At 37.0% G+C, this 17,742-nt stretch overlaps 1 protein-coding gene across 3 annotated transcripts in view; it reads right to left on the bottom strand.

Moving 5' to 3' along the window:
• EXOC6B (exocyst complex component 6B) overlaps positions 1-17,742 on the bottom strand; it is a 734,244-nt gene that overhangs the window by 181,770 nt on the left and 534,732 nt on the right. For all 3 annotated transcript variants that reach the window (XM_010829771.1, XM_010829772.1, XM_010829773.1), the window contains one exon: positions 16,588-16,729. In XM_010829771.1, the coding sequence (XP_010828073.1) occupies positions 16,588-16,729 (142 nt within the window). The remainder of the gene's footprint in view (positions 1-16,587; positions 16,730-17,742) is intronic.

Raw genomic sequence — 17,742 nt, 5'->3', positions numbered from 1 at the left:
GAGTACAGAAACATTCTTTCCCCTGGTTAATTGTCTGGACAGGAGCTGATGCTACACCTTGTTTCCATCTATTGACAGGCAGACAGCTGACAAAGAGATTCTGTGATCCAGACGGAATGGCAGGCCCTTAAGCCTGACTGCTGGGATTTGGTGAAAAACTGAGGAGGCTTGAATTTCAGAAAGGCACATCATTCAGGAAAAAAGAGCAGAGAAAGAAGACAAAGATTACTAGGGAAATTTTACTGATACTGACAAAATAATTTAAGAGTTATTTTTCTTTTATTCTTGGCTACATGATACAAAATATTTGCTGTTATTTACAATTAAACAGTCCCAATTATCAGGCTTAATGGAGGCAATGAAATAAACAACCTTTTCTCTCCTCTTTTTCAATGTCAATTTCTGAGAGTCTTTTATAAGCACTGATTCAATTTCTTTGTCTTTCATTCATTTCTCAACTCCTAGCAATCTGGTCCATCATCTACTTCCACTGAAAGTGTGCTCTCTAAAATCTGCTTTGGCTCCAATAGTAACAATTATATTTCCATGTTTCTTTCTGGATACCCCAGTTCATTTCACTATATTTTCTAGTCAAATGAACTAGCTTTATTTCCCTAATAGGCCATATTCTTTATTTCCTCCCAGAATTGATACAAATACTTGCCTTTGTCAGAACACCCTTCCCAGTCTACCTTATCCTACTTGAATGGCTAATTCCTAGCCACGTTGTCCAATGGAATATCCTAGTCCAAATCATTCACATATAACAAATGAGTAAAAAGATTGTGCAAGAGATTAAGTGTGCTGTCCAAATTCACAGCTACTTAGTGATCAAACAAAGACAAAAACACGGGCCTCAATTCACCCATCCAAAGTACTGGTAGGTGTACATTATCCCACCAGTGACCCTAATATATACTACTTTCTCCTCCCAGGAAAGGAGTAGAAAATAGAAGTAAAATATAGATCAACTACTATTACAGAACATTATAGGTAAGACTTTAAAAATGCTATTCATTGTCTCACTAGTTTCTGAAAACTTCAGCTTTTCTAAGTGGAAGTGTTGGCAGTGACATTTTACTCATATTTTCTAAATTCCAATCTTAGAAAAAAGAAACTGGGAATGCTAAGGGAATTGTGGGGTGCCACTCTCTCATACATATACACACACATAGAAGAGAGGAAGAGAGAAAGGATAAATTTCTAAAATTTGTAATAAATTTTAGAAAAACTAGATCAGATAGATGGTTTAATTAAAATCATCTCAGAACTCAAATCAGAATCTGTTAACTCTTAAAATGTTACAGCAGGTGATAATGGAAAAGAAAGTTTTTTTCTTTTAAAATGTTTCATAAAAATTAGGACTTTGATCAACTTTTTGAGATGTATATAGTACTGTTCCACCTAAAGGCAGTAGGTGGATGAGAATGTTACAGGCATTTTTTGTGGGCCCAAGTCTGTCAATTTTCAACAATTAAAATAATTTTTAAATATACATTGTATTTAATATGATTTCCTGGTTTACACCCTATAAAATGGCCTAATTAAAATATTTGGCAAAACTAATACAATTATGTAAAGTTTAAAAATAAAATAAAAAAAAAACTCAATATTAAAAAAAAGGAAAAAAGGAAATAAATAAATAAATAAATAGTTTACTGGCCTCAACCCCAAAGACAGGAAGTAAGGGCCAAAGAAAATAGAAAACGTACACAACGCCTCAGCATAATCACTCGGAGACAAGAACAGTAAATGCATCAGATGTTCTTGGGAGAGTCTGGTTTAGTACAAATATTAGGATTTTAGCCTATGTGAATAAAAGTGGGTGCAAATGCCTTGATGGAATGAGGCAGCAATGCTGAAGAAGTAACTCTTCACCTGAGGTGATGTTTGTAGTTGATATAGTTGATATAGGAGAAAGAGATGGCCAGCCGTACATACTTTGTCAAGCTCAGTGGCTCATTCGTGTCCGATTCTTGGCAACCTCATGGTCTGTAGCCCCCCAGGCTCCTCTGTCCATGGGATTATCCTAGCAAGAATACTGGAGTGGGTTGCTATTTTCTTCTCCAAGAGATCTTCCCGACCGAGGGCCTGAACCTGCTGATCCCCATCTCCTACACTGGCAGGCAGGTTCCTACCACTGAGTCACCTGGGAAGCCTCAGCCAGACACTGCTCTGGTGCTAATGGTGAGGTGAGGTCTCTGGTTTGCAATGATTAAGAAACACTGTTGTTTCAGTGGGCTCATTTCTCCAGGAAAATGTTTCTGGGTGTTTTCAAGCAAATTATGAGGACTCATGAAAATGTTCAAATAATTGTTGTTGTTTTTTTTTTAATTTTTATTATTTTTTAAAATTATATTTTTAAACTTTACAATATTGTATTGGTTTTGCCAAATATTGAAATGAATCCGCCACAGGTATACATGTGTTCCCCATCCTGAACCCTCCTCCCTCCTCCCTCCCCATACCATCCCTCTGGGTCACCCCAGTGCACCAGCCCCAAGTATCCAGTATAATGCATCGAACCTGGACTGGCAACTTAATAATTGTTTTTAAAGTTTCTAATAGAGAAATAGTAAAAAGTCTTTGGAGATTATGAAATTGCTATAACATACTCTTTTAACTTTAAGAAAAATCTGTTTTACTGGGTCTGGAACCAGGGTTAAGTAACAGGAAAATAGCAATAACCACAATATATTTTTAAATTTCTACTTCTTTGAAATGGCACTTCTTAATCTTTCCAGTCTCTGAAACTTCCAAAGTGCAGAAGGTCTCAAAGTTAAGAAAAAATAAGTAATGAAAAACGTAGAAAAAGAAGAAAGGAGCACCAAGTTTGGAGTATCACTTTAAAAAACATCTGGTCTTCTTCTTTTCAAAATCATACAGTAGAAAAATGGACTTCTGGAAGCTACCAGCTGATTTAAGTTAATTTCCTCCTACCACCTCTATCTTCCTCCCTCCAAATATCCCTTGAAACAAAGCTGGGAAGAAAAATCTAAACAATTTCAAAGAGGAATCAGTCCCTGTCCTTATTTAGAGCTGGGATAAGTACCACATTTACCAAACAGCCAAACAGAATTTAGAGTATTAAGTTTGCCACAAATAAAAAAGCTTAATTGAGTAGTATGATTCTTCACGTAGCAGGTCCTTTGTACTTCCTCATCACTTAAATGCTCACAAACAATCCAAGGTCACACTTGCTACCAGAAAAAGTATTTTGTCTCTGTTGGCCAATGTCTGGAAGCCAACAACAGGGTTTGACAGTGATGCATAACCAGGTCAGAGCAGCATGATTCATCTCCATTTTCTTGACAGGGATGGCATCCTCGCCATGGTGAGGAAGAGCAGGTTGCCTGCCTTCAGCGCTCAGGTTGGCAGCACATACTATCAAACGACTAGGCGTCTGGCAATGGGCTCACAGAGACAATGAGTGTCTTATCTCCTGGAATTCAAGGAACTTCAGCCCATAAACCAAAATAACTGCTGAGTGGGCACTACTCACTGATCCATGTCTGGGAAAAGTCCTTCCAGAGGGTACAGGGTCCATCATCCATAGTCAAAGAGAAGTGACATGGCCCTTTAAACGGCAGTGAAGCCTTCTGTTTGGGTTTTCCGTGGCTAAGAACGGCACATCATAACAGCACAGCACCTAGCATGACAAACCTTGCCGGTGTGGGAAGACAACAGCGAGCAAAGCAGGGTTTTGTATTGCCTATTTTTGACAGAAGGAAGATATCTGCAGTTGTGTTCTTCCCACACCATTTTAGATCTAAGAATTCAAGCTCAATCCTACTTTTAAAAAGAACTAGTAAGGGCCTGGGAAGAGGGAGAGAGACAAAGCCACACAACCTGTATGTTTCTGGGGAAGCCTCTGCATAGGTTGATTGAGAGCTGTGTGACTGAGAAAGTACCTCTCAGAAAAATGGCCTCTATTTTCACCCTACAAATTCCCACTGCACTTTAGTTTTAAATTTGATTTCTTGTATAGAACATCTACAGTGTTCCAGGTCTTGCAGAGAAAACAAGGAATGAAGAGAATGAATGAAATATTGATAACTATAACTATATTTAATACATATGCATATATAACTGCCAGCTTAATGATTTTCCCTTGCAAATGTGAGTTTCATTGCAAATATTGAGTCAAAATGAGAATAAGAAACAAGAATATAGAACAAAACTGAGAAAAAGGGAAAACAAATGATAGAATAAAGAAAGATGTGTTCTAACAAAGAGTGGCCAACTAAATCCCTGTACATTTCCAACAGAAAATGAAAGCATTTTTCTGAAGAAGAAACATAAAATATTTCTTTCTGATTCCATTAACCAGTCAATCAACCAAAAGACAAAATTCATTAGCCATGGAACTTGTCTCACAGAACAAGTTATTGTCTCCATCACATTAAAGCAATAACAACTAATTATCCTTAGATTTTCACATGTGCAGAACACTGCAAATTATAGGAAGCAAGTTTATTTTTCTGCATACACACTCGAAGTCTATCATCAATCTTTCCACTGTAATGTTTCTCAGATGGAAGAGGGCAGAACAGGAAAGCTTGTTTTAAAACTGCAATTTAGAAAGATGAGGCCGAGGATAGAAGCTAAGGGATCTGAAATTAATGATACTGAAACACACAAAATGTCCTTCAATAGTCTGCAATAGGAAATTTGCATCTTCAGGCATTACATATCCTCAAACAAAGGAGGCATCTATTATTTTGATATAACTTAGGAAGATGAGGTTTAAAATTTTATTGGGCTCAAACTTTCTCCATTTGTCTCTTTTCAAGCCTTATATTCTTAAGAGGGCTTAACAGGGCTTTCTTTTTAAGATTTGAAGAGGTACAATTAAAATAATTAAGATACAATTTGAAAAGTGTCTTCTGGATAAAACATAAAACCTATGCTTTAACAGGAAAGGAAGTAAATTCAAGACTTTTCACAAGAATCTCATAATATGTAATGATACCATTTGCTACAATAATTTAACATTTCTAAGATTAAAGGAAATCTTATAGAAAGCCAATTTTTAAAAATCTATTTCTCATATCAGTACTATATTAGTACTCAGGTTCTAGTAAGTAAGTTCCCAAAAGAAATGTAATCATACTCTTTAGACTTCTGAAATTCAGGACTGCTAACATGTTTCACCACGGCAACTCTGGTTTTCCCCAAAACCACACTGACATTTCTAGGGGATACCCTGGTGGCTCAGATGGTAAAAGAATCTGCCTGCAATGAAGGAGACCACGGTTCAATCCCTGGGTCAGGAAGATCCCCTGGAGAAGAAAATGGCAACCCACTCCAGTATTCTTGCCCAGAGAAGCCCACGGACAGAGGAGCCTGGCGGGTTACATAGTTCACAGGGTCGCAAAGAGTTGGACACAACTGAGTGACTAACACTTTCACTGTTTCATAGTGCTTTAGGTATTGACTAGACAGCTTGCTTTCTTCCTAAACTAATATTATCCAAAGTAAATAGCATAAAGTAGCCTGGGACAATCTTGTCTTAATCATACAGAAAGTTTCTTTGAGAAAAAAAAACACTGACCCTATTCCAATGGTCATTAAGTTTATAAGAACCCTTAATGGCAATCACTCAAAGCCTGCTTTCTACTTCCATATACTCTGTTCCCTGATGAACATGTTATCAAGTTCCCTGATGAACACAGTATCATACATAATATAATAAAAACTATAAGAAACATATTTAATATTTACTGGTGCTTACAAATATGTATGTATTAGGATTTATAAAGCATTTCATTACATTATCTCATTTAATATAACAATATAAATTATAACAATTTTCCATACATATAAACATATCCACACAATCTTCCCTCCCACGATAAACTATAATATCTTAGAACTAAATAGCCCACCAGGCTCCTCTATCCATGGAATTCTCCAGGCAAGAATACTGGAGTGGTTTGCCATTTTTTTCTCCAGGGGAATCTTCCCAACCCGGTAATTGAACCCAGGTCTCCCACATTGCAAGTGGATTCTTTACTGTCTGAGCCATCATGGAAGCCAGAACTAAATAGAAACTCAGAAACAGTCTAGCCAAGTGTTCCCATATTGGAACACTTTGGGCTTCCCAAGAAGCCCAAATTCAGATTTAGTGAATTACCTAGATCATACAGCAAATCAGTGGCAAAACTGAGGTCGTAATACAACTTTCCTTCCAGGTTAATACTCTATGACAACGATAATGACACAGACAACGAGAATAGCAGCTAGCAGTTACTGAGCATTTGTTATGTATTAATTACTCAACCAACTGAACAAGTCTGTGAGATAGTATAATTGTAAATTCATTTTATAAGTAGAGAGACTGAGGTTTAGAAGAGGAATAAAATATGTCCAAACTACTAAATATAATATATAATGATAAAAATCAGAAGTGATAGAAACAGATTGATGTCAAAGGCCAATCTGTTTGCATCACCTCTGATTTTAATTATTATATATTATACAGGTGATATATCAAAAAGTGACTGTTGTCGGCAAGAACGGCTTTATAATCCATAGACGTTGGTAGGATATGTGTACTCAAGTTGCCAATTGTCCATTCTCCTAAGAGAATATTCCTTAGGGTTCCAACTACATCCCTGTTTGTCTTGCTGTTCACATCACATGACATCCATTCCAAGCCACTTCTTACTTCTATTCCCTTCCATCGTCAGAGCTGACCAGAAAGATCCAGAAACTTGGGTAGTTGCTGAATCATTTTTATTCATTCAATAAATAAATATTAAGTAAGTACCACATGTCAGGTACTATGTAAGAGACTAAGGAGACAGGCGTGAGCAGACACGATCCCTAACCTAAATGATCTATTTATCTTTTTCTGGGGTCCTATGAAATCCATGTATTCAAAATAAGCCCTCCTCTTTTTTTGAACTATTTTTAATAAATTTTTGTTTCATGCAAATAAGCATAATTTAATTAAGACAGATGATTGAAGATTGAGTTGGCAATCCAAAGACTTTATTTAAAAAGTAGAATATTTGGAATTTATTAACAGGTGATGGCAGGGAAAAGGGCATTAAGACATCCCTTCATTTCCTAGGATGAGAAGTTAATGGTCAGTGGGATATGGCAGCCAAGCTCAAAATTAAGGTATTATTTTGAGTCACCTGGGAACAAGTTCTCATTGAAGGTGAGGCTTTGGAGGACTAGGTTGTCCTAGAATTTAGCATTAGTTAAATTAGCTTGGTCTTGTCTGACTCTTTGAGATCTCATGGACTATAGCCCACCAGGCTCCTCTGTCCAGGGGATTTTCCAGCAAGAATACTGGTGTGGGTTGCCACTTCCTTCTCCAGGTTGTCCTGACATTTTTCAATTTAAGTAAACTGAAGAATATGAAAAGTTTTCATGTAAAAGCTTTTACTAACACTGGGCAACTTACAATGCAAATGGGGCACAAACTGCTCTTTCAAGTTATGAACTGACACACCATCTGCCTTCATACTTTCACCACATCTCCTTGAAAAATGCAAGGGTGCTAAGAGAAAGTTTGAAACCTTGATTCCTCGGTCTTCTCCAGAATGCTTTCCATTGTGTCTCCCTTGCCACAGAAGGGTAGCACTCTGCTCTGCTCTACCCCTTACTGAATATTGACCCATGACTAGGATCTAAACACAACGTGGTCTCAAAGGTGATATGCTAAATAAGAGTAGCAGAGAATACATTCAGAAAGAAACAGAAGAGTTTTCTAAGGAATCTCTAGGGGGAAAAAAAACAACAGTGTGGATATGCATTTTTTACTACTTATTCAAGGACAACTAAACATAATTTTGAATGACAAGTTAATTACTATAAGGCATCTCACCGGAGAGGCTTGATTTAATACATGAGCTAGTAGTCACTTTGTACAGTTTGGTTAGCTGATGCAGTTTGGATTTGAAAAATATGAAAAGTGAAAGTGTTAGTTGTGCAGTCGTATCCAACTCTGCAACACCATGGACTGTAGTCTGCCAGGCTCCTCTGTCCATGGAATTCTCCAGGCAAGAATACTGGAGTGGGCAGCCATTCCCTTTTCCAGGGGATCCTTTTGACCCAAGGATCGAACCCATGTCTCTTGTACTGCAGGTGGATTCTTTACCATCTGAGCCACCAGGGAGTTAAACACTGGCGTAGTTATTCAAGATCAAAATTCCTTTTGCAAATGTAAACTTCAAAGGTTGTAAGAGAAGAATGGATGTGAGAGCTGTCACATATGGTTCCATGATGCTTCTGACCAGGGTCCTGAGGACTCACTTCTCTACTGTCTCCCTCTCACCAGGAAGAGATTGGTAAAGGGATGCCTGAAAGTTCTCAGACTCTTGTAGGGAGTCTATGGGGATAATTAACTATACAGAGGTGGACAGTCAAGGATAGCTGGACCCAAGTAATAGAAAAAACAAAAGTGAGTACAGTTACCTCAAATGGCAGGTATTTGGGCTTAGTACTTAAAATTCAGAAAGATCACTTTATAAAGATTCTTTAGTTCAGAAGCTCCAGTTGCAAAATCATAAGCAAGCCTATTAAGGTCTGTCCCAGTAAGATTTGCTAAAACATCTCACACCTGAGTCAGAGGAGAGCCTGCTATACCACAAGGGAAACTTGTAGCCATTTGTTTTAGTAAATATATACTAAGAGATAGAAAATTCAGACTTTTCAGTACTGGGCTATTTGATCCTGACTTTGAGCTAAAACTACTTCTCTAGGAATGTAGAAAGTGATCTGATCTTTCAGTTAGAGTGGGGTTTATGGAGTTAAGTGACAAATGGTGTTCTGCCAATATTTTATACCATAATTCGCTCAGTAAAGTCATGAATCTAACCTGAAATTGTTTTATTAAGTCCTGAGTTTAGGCAGATTCTCCACATTGGCTTCTTGACCTGTAAAGCAAGGGCTATTATGGTAAGAAGGGTGAAATACAAGGCTTTGGAGTCCTTGCTCCTTTCCAAAATAGCAAACCGAGCTCTGGTTAACTTGACCATCAAAGAGCTGGGAATTTGGCAAGATGCATACTATTAACCTTTCTGTACAAGGACTTGGTCTATTCTGTGCAAAAGGCTTATGGGCCCTGGGAAAAGATGGATTATGGCAAATTTAAAAAGATGCAATTGCTGCTGCATTTCCTCACAACCAAATGTCCCCTGGATTTGGTTTAATTGTTATATTTTTAACACACCAATCTTTCAAATAATTTAGGAACGTGAACAGATTATTAAAATCTGAAAATATTTAACATTGTAACTCATATAACAGTGGAAGTGGGAAAGAAAACAAGATAAAAACATATGAAAGCATATGGATAAAGAAATGACAGCCATAATAAATAAATTTTCCATGGCTGTATACAAATGATTTTATGTATAGTATCTCATTTGACTTCATAACAATACTGTTGAGAAAAATATACAGGGATTATCATTTCCAGTTTACTGATGGACTCAAGAGAGGTTAGATGAGTTGCTTCATTCACTCCAATGGCTTGAATTATGATGCATAAATATGCTAAAGCTTCCAAATCATCTCTATTATGGATTACTGCAACAGCCTTACAACAGATCTCTGAGGCTCCTGATAAATTGGAGAGTTCCTTTTCAAACCACATATCTAATGAATTTAGATTCATTACCCTCCTAATTAACATCAGTGGTTTCCCATTTTGTTTCAAGCCTCCAGCATGGTACTTTGTATGGAGTAGGGACTTCACATGAATTTTTTGAATAAATGAACAAATTACTGAATTAGTGCTGTTAACAAGTAGTTGAGCCTGAATATGAACCTAGACCTCCATATTTTTAGAATATACAAAGTAAAACATTTGGAAATTCCAAAGCTGGACACAGACTGAACATCCTAGTACATGAAAGTTACAAAAGCCGAAGTTTTATCAAGGAGGTAAGCATTAGGTCATCAAGACCTGCTAGTATTCAAAATCCAGTTTCTCTGTTGGGATCCAGTGTTCCAATATCCAAAACTACATATAAGACATACAAACATATGGAGAATATAAGATGAAACTCAAACAGAGAAGAAATACCGAGAGATTACTGTCAATTTTTAAAGGAAAAGGAATATTTTCTTCATATCTCCTAAGTCCTAATAATTGTCACCTTAAAGGTACTTGGTTTGACAGTCTGTCAGTAAGAAATCAACAACATTCCTAGATGGTGGTATCCAAAGCAGTAGGTACCATCTCTAGTAAACATCTGAGCTAACTAATTGATTTCTTGCAAAAGCATAAGCTAAGAATTAGAAAATGATCAGTTCTGGATGATAACTTTCCAAATAAATATGGAAGCTTGACAGACAGCTACAAAAAAGCACAACATAAATCAAATAAAAGGGCATCTCCAAACCTAACTGATTCACAAACTACAGAAACTGCAAAGGACCTTCTGAGAGTTGCTGGATGTTTATTAACTGCTGTTAATAAACAGCAGTTTATCAATTGCTGACAATGATAACAATAGGAGAAGTTATTCCTTACTGCATATTTAATATTTTGCCAGTAATGAAATAAACTCTTTCATGCATTATCTCATTTAATTCTGAACCCATTCCTATAATATTAGGTACTATTATTGTACCTATTTCATAAATGGAGCTGTAAGAGGTTAATTTATACACAATCACACTAAAAAGAAGTAGTGACTTGAATCCATCTGATTGAGCTGACTCTAAAATTTGAGTTCTTAATGACTACACTATACTAATTGATTATCTCATGCTTGTATGCATACAATTCATCTAAGTATTTGAATCTAACAAAGTGGCAGGCCAGGCCTCAGAGTCAAACACTAAAGATACATTCACATTCTATCTTGTCCAAAGTTTTATTTAAGACCTATACACAGTTCTTCCAAGGACTCACAGACAATAGCAAAAATACCTCACGTACACACCACTGGGTAGAAAGATGTAAGTGTTAATTATCTTGTCATTTGGAGTTGCTTTAATACGCCTCTGTATAGTTATGTGAATCTTATGTATCATTTCTTTAAGATTTTTTATAGACCACTGAGCATCTAAAGAAGAAAATGAGGGGGATGGTATAGCAAAAGACATAGAATTCTTTCTTTTAAATTAAAATAAATGTCCATGAAAAGTTTTTTGACAGACAAATTAATGCCAATCAGAAATGAAACATTAAATTCTAAATCAATGAACCTTAGAGGCTCCTCAATATACGGAGAAAAAACTTCAGTGGTAATAGGGTTATTAGAGGCACTGTCACGCTTTACAAATGTTAGCTTCAAGCTGATCCCAATTACAAAAGGCTATTACAGATACTGAATGGCTTTTCAGATAAGACACCGGCCCCTGGAACTCCTTTTGCAAAATTAACAAACTATTTGCACAGTTTCCAACTTTTCATTAAATGGTCTCTCTTCCTCAATATTAACTGAAATATGGCTCTCTACTAAGGATACCAATTCACCTATAAATTGTCTAAAGTAGAAACTGTTCATTCTTCCATATAAAATAAATTTCCAAATTGGGCTATAAGATGGGCCTTTTCCTTATTCTCTCAGTGCTCCTCCTCCTCAAGGTTAATATATTTTAGCTTATCACCCTTCATCCCTCTTTACCTTTTAGCTCTATCAAAAATGCAGTCACAAGTCATTCCCAATAATTCAGATTTTCCTATTCAACCAATGGTACTGGTTGTTTATTTAAATTATAATCAGAGTACATCCTGCAAAATGCCAGGCTGGACGAAGCTCAAGCTGGAATCAAAAAGATTGCTGGGAGAAACAACAACAACCTCAGATACGCACATGATACCACTCTAATGGCAGAAAGTGAAGAAGAACTAAAGAGTCTCTTGATGAGGGTGAAAGAGGAGAGCGAAAAAGCTGGCTTGAAACTCAACATTAAAAAAAACGAAGATCATGGCGTCTGGTCCTACCACTTCATGGCAAGTAGAAGAAGAAAAAGTGGAAGCAGTGACAGACTCTATTTCTGTGGGCTCCAAAATCACTGTGGATGGTGACTGCAGCCATAAAATTAAAAGACATTTGCTCCTTGGAAGGAAAGCTATCACAAACCTAGACAGTGTATTAAAAAGCATAGACATCACTTTGCTGACAAGTCTGCATAGTCAAAGCTATGGTGTTTCCAGTTGTCATGTATGGCTGTGAGAACTGGACCATGAAGAATTGATGCTTTTGAACTGTGGTGTTGAAGACGCGAGAGTCCCTTGGACAGCAAGGTGATCAAACCAGTCTATCCTAAAGGAAAGCAACCCTGAATATTCATTGAAGGACTGATGGTGAAGCTGAAGCTCCAATAGTTTGGCCATTTGATTCAAAGAACCAACTTGTTGGAAAAGATCTTAATGCTGGGAAAGATTGAAGGCAAAAAGGAGAAAAGGGTAATAGAGGATGAAATGGTTAGAAGCATCATTGGACTCAATGGACATAAAGCTGAGCAAACTCTAGAAAAAATTCTATAGCTGCTGGATGCTATCGGAGAAGGCAAAGGCATCCCACTCCAGTACTCTTTTGCTTGGAAAATCCCATGGACAGAGGAGCCTGGAAGGCTGCAGTCCATGGGGTCGCTAAGAGTTGGACACGACTGAGTGACTTCACTTTCACTTTTCACTTTTGTGCACTGGAGGAGGAAATGGCAACCCACTCCAGTGTTCTTGCCTGGAGAATCCCAGGGATGACAGAGCTTGGTGGGCTGCCATCTATGGGGTCGCACAGAGTTGGACACGACTGAAGTGACTTAGCATAGCATAGGATAGCATGAGAAGAAACTACCCAAGGCTGGGCAAAGAATTATAAGAAAGAAATGGCGGAATAATTTGTGGAGTTCTTATATAGCCAGGCATACTTTGGGTTTCCACCAGCCAGAGTTGAAATATCTTCATATACTTGGGGTAATGAGGTAGAATATTTCAAAGGGAATTGCTTTAGATTTGGGGTTAAATCTGACTGAGACAAAAGGTTGCTCTAGACCTAATATAAATGAAAAACAAATCTCAAAAGGATCCAACCAGTAATGCAATTCTAGGTCAGAACAAAATCTAGCACTATTTGAAGGAGTACAACAAAACACAGTAGCAACAGCATACAGTTTTATATGTCATATACCAGAGTTCCTCCATGTGGTCTGTCCACATGAGCTGGTTTAGGCTTCCTCACAGCATGGACACCTCAGGGTAGAGGGACTTGATATACAGCAGCTAAGAACGTGGAGGCTGCATTGTCTTTTATGATCCAGCCACAAAAGCCACTTTTGCCACATTCTGTGGGTTACAATCAAGTCACAAGCTTGCTCAGATTCAAGAGAAGGGGAATTAGATGTTGATTATTTTTTCAATTAAATAATTTTGAACATGCATACAATACTGCACACTTCCCTCTAACAGACGTCAATTCTTAGTAGTGTCAAGATTCTACAAAAAGATGTGAGGAAAGAGATACTGTGGTTTACATCTTTGAACAATGTTATCTTCACTGCAGAGCTGGGGTGACAGACAGGTAGTATAATTTCCTTCCAACATGAAAAACCAACTTTTAAATGTGGTGATCTTCTGGTGACAATTTTTTTCAACTTCCATATTTGAAAATGTCTATATTTTACCTTTATCTTTGAAGGATATTTTTCACAAGAAAAAGAATTTTTGAGTTAAGATTAACAGACTTTTTCTTTCAGTATTGTAAAGATGTCCTTCTACTGCTTTCTGGATTGCACTGTTTCTAATTCTTATCATTGTTCTTTTTTATGTAATGTGTATTTTCTTCTACTTTGAAGACTTTCTCTTTTATTGCTATTTTTAGTGACCATAATGTGCCTGGGCGTGGCTATACGTTTATCTTGCTAAAAATTTGTTAAGCTTTTTAAATCAGTGAGTTAACACTTTTTTTAATCAAACCTGGAAAAGATTCCAGCTATAGTCATTCCACCTTTTCCTTTATATTATTGACTATATTCTGTTTTCTAAAGGCCCTGCCCACTATTTTCAACATTTGTATAATCAATGGGTCTATTTCTATTTTTCATTTTTTCTTGTTATGGGTCATATTTCCCTACATATTTGTCATATTTTAGGGTTTTTTAAATTTTTTAATGTTTATCTTATTTTTTTGGTCTCAGTAGGTCTTCATGGCTGCACACAGGCTTTCTCCACTTGCAGAGAGCGGGGGCTCATCTGCAGCTGTAGTGAGCGGGCTTCTCATCGTAGTGGCTCCTCTTGTGCACGGGCTCTAGGCACACAGGCTCAGCAGTTGCAGCCTGCTGGTTCTAGGGCGCATGGGCTTCATCAGTCATAGTTTACAGGCTTTAGTTGCTCAGCGGAATGTGGAATCTTCCTGGACCAGGAACTGAACCTGTGTTTCCTACATTGGCAGGTGGATTCTTATCCACTGTACCACCAGGGAAATCCCAAATTTTAGTTTTTTGATGTGAAATTATAGATGCTAGATGGTGGGAATCTGAAAACATTTTCATGTTCCTCTTCCTTCAAAGACTCTTGAATGTTTTGGCAGGCAGTTATTTTACTGGTGGATTACCTTCATCTTGTCAAGTCTTGTTATTAGGCTTTATTAGGGTGGATCAAGATTAGCTCTTACTCCAGAGCTTGAAAAGTATTCTTAATGCCTAACTTTTAAGGGTATTACTCAATGCACAATATGTTAGGGTGGTCTTTCCATTCTGGTTGGTCAGAATTCCAGAGCTTCCTAGCACTCTGTGACATCTGGCATTCCTATTCAGCTCATAACTCCTTAGTGGCTATTCTCTGCTAAGCCTCCCAGAGTTTTACACCACACATGGCAACTTAGTTTTTGATCAAAGACTCAAGGGATCTCCAATGCATATTTCTAGAGCTATTTCTCTAAACAACTCCTTGCTCTATGGTACCTTGGTCCATAAACCTAAGCTAAGGTGTCTCAACAGTTCTATATGCCAATCTCTGGGTATTTTCCTATGTAAAACACAGCTTTTTATAGGGGTTCTACTTTTCTGTGCTGTGTCTGGATAGTGCCCTTAGACAGAAAACAAGAGCAAATGTCAAGGTTACTTTGTGCACTTCCCCTTTGAAGGATCATAGTAGTGTGCTGTCTGCTGTCTAATGCATGAAAAAGGTTGCTTCATACAGTTAATCCAGTTTTAGAGCTGTTTATGGCAAAAGGGTGACTTTGATAGCTGTTACACCATGATGCTGGAACTGGAAGTCTTATTTAATTAACTAAAAATAGCATAGCCTTAATTTCTAGCCATCAAAAGTCAACCAAGAGGTGGAATTCCCAGGCAGTCCAGTGGTCAGGACTCCACGCTTCCACTGCAGGGAACCCAGGTACAATACCTGGTTGGAGAACTAAGATCCTGTGGTTGCGTGGTACATTAAAAAAAAAAAAAATGTCCACAAAAGGAAACCAATTAGCAGTAGAAAAATAAAAAGGTGAGGCAGAAGTATTAGTACACTTATGTAATTTTTCACTATTTTAATTTTTCTAGAAACAGAAGTTTCCAGAAGTCATATCATTTTAGTTCATTTTCATTTCTCACTGATGGCACAGTGAGATGTGCACCGATGGCACACATTTTTCATCCCTTCCTTCTTTGCTAACCAAAGCCTGATTTCATGTTTAATTCCAAGTAGATGATTCATGATAAATGAACTATGTCAGGAATGATGCTCCTCTTTCACTCTGCCAGATACTCAATCCCCCAGCCTCCCTGAGAGCTGGAGGTGATCATACACCTATATATATATATTTTGCATGTAATGAATAATTTATTTATTTATGAAACTAGATTAGAATCTGGACTGTGATAAATCTACTAATTACACACGAAAATAAGACTCATTCACTTCTTCAATATTATACAACTATATTTTGATCAACGAGACATACAGGAAAGTTTGTTAGGGGTTTACTGAAAAGATTTTAATTTTTTAAATAAAAAAGACTAGGTGATCTTGGCACCTTTTTTGTCCATTGAATGTGAGTCCTTTCTGACTATAATATAGATGAGGAGGAAAATTCTATATTCCTAAGTGTGACAGAGGAGAGGGAACAAAAGAGCCTGGGTCCTTGATGACATCACTGAACAACTAAATTAGTACAGCAACCCACGGTCTCTGAGAAAATCAAAACCTATTTAACAACTCTGCCTAAGGTTTTCTGTTTCTACCTGTCATAGAAAGCATTTCTGACTGATAAATGCATACTCCATTTATTCTTTAGACTAAGAAGAGTTTGCACATAAGATGAAAAAATAATTTTAAATTACAAGATAAAAAGCAAATGGTTGAGAACTGCATTCTTTTGAAGTCTATGAACTAATCAGGTTTCCTTTGCTGTGTATGAAATGCATGTCTGCCTTGTATTCCCCCTAGACTTCCATGCGGCCAGGGGTCTTTTTCCAATATGTGGGCCTATGCACTTTTGGGTGTTCAAATTAGCTTGCTGACAGACTCTTACTTTTAGACCTACAAATTATTTCTGTCACTTAGGTATTTTTTGACTCCTTTAGGAGCAAAACCCCACAGACCTAAAGCTTTTTTCCTGCAGTAGTGAGCAGGCAGGTAAAACAAACAAACAAAGAGATGGTTTCCTGTCTTACGTTCACATTCTCTGACATCCAGGTTGAACTGCTGTAATGCTCCCAAGGTGAGCTGCCTTACTTCAGCTTCCAGCAAAAGTTGCATCAAAGATGTGGCTAAATGCTTGCAAGCTGACATACATGCTGTCTGGGCCACCTTTCCCTGAAATACAAGAAAGCAAATCATAAGGTTGATGGATTAAAATGAAATTCCAACAAAAATTAAAATCATTTATTTTTCAATTAGGAATTTCTTTAAAGGTTTTCTCCATCATGATAACCCTTCCTTTCAAATAATTTTGAAATTAATAGCACCTGATGGCAAACATCTTAAATATTAGCTCCATCACCATTTAGTTATGTCACTATAATACTCAGCTAAAATTCATAAATCCCAGCTCTTCATTCACAAAATGTTTTTTCCCCTAAATCAACAATAGATAAACAATACTCAAAATCTTAATTAAACTGAGAAGGAATGTTTCCAGAGAGAATAAATTTCAGCAATCCCTTCAAAACTACTGTAGTTCTTAAAGAGCAAACGAAAACAATTTCCTAACTTATCTAGAAACCAAAGTGTTTACTACTTTATGATTTAACACATATAAAATGCTTGAGGCTGGTGCACTGGGACGACCCAGAGGGAGGGTATGAGGAGGGAGGAGGGAGGAGGGTTCAGGATGGGGAACACAGGTATACCTGTGGCGGATTCATTTCGATATTTGGCAAAACTAATACAATATTGTAAAGTTTCCAGGTTCAATGCACGATACTGGATGCTTGGGGCTAGTGCTGGGACGACCCTGAGGGATGGTATGGGGAGGGAGGAGGGAGAAGGGTTCAGGATGGGGAACACATGTATACCTGTGGTGGATTCATTTTGATAATTGGCAAAACTAATACAATTATGTAAAGTTTAAAAATAAAATAAAATAATTAAAAAAAATAAAATAAAATAAAATTTAAAAAATAAAAAATAAAAAAATAAATGAAAAGAATGGTTTAAAACAAAAGAGTTTTCTGAAAAAATTAATAAAAGGGTAAATTTTCTCAGAAAATAAGCACTGAAGTTTATAAGCACATACTCTAAGCTAATTTTTAAAACACTGATATCAAAATTAGTAATTTGCTATTTCTTTGAAAGATTCATTTTTACACTAGTGAATTATATTTTAG

This window comes from Bison bison, unplaced genomic scaffold (assembly GCF_000754665.1).
Source record: "Bison bison bison isolate TAMUID 2011002044 unplaced genomic scaffold, Bison_UMD1.0 scf7180017864508, whole genome shotgun sequence".
NCBI lineage: Eukaryota > Metazoa > Chordata > Mammalia > Artiodactyla > Bovidae > Bison > Bison bison.
This window is presented reverse-complemented; position numbering and strand designations above follow the sequence as displayed.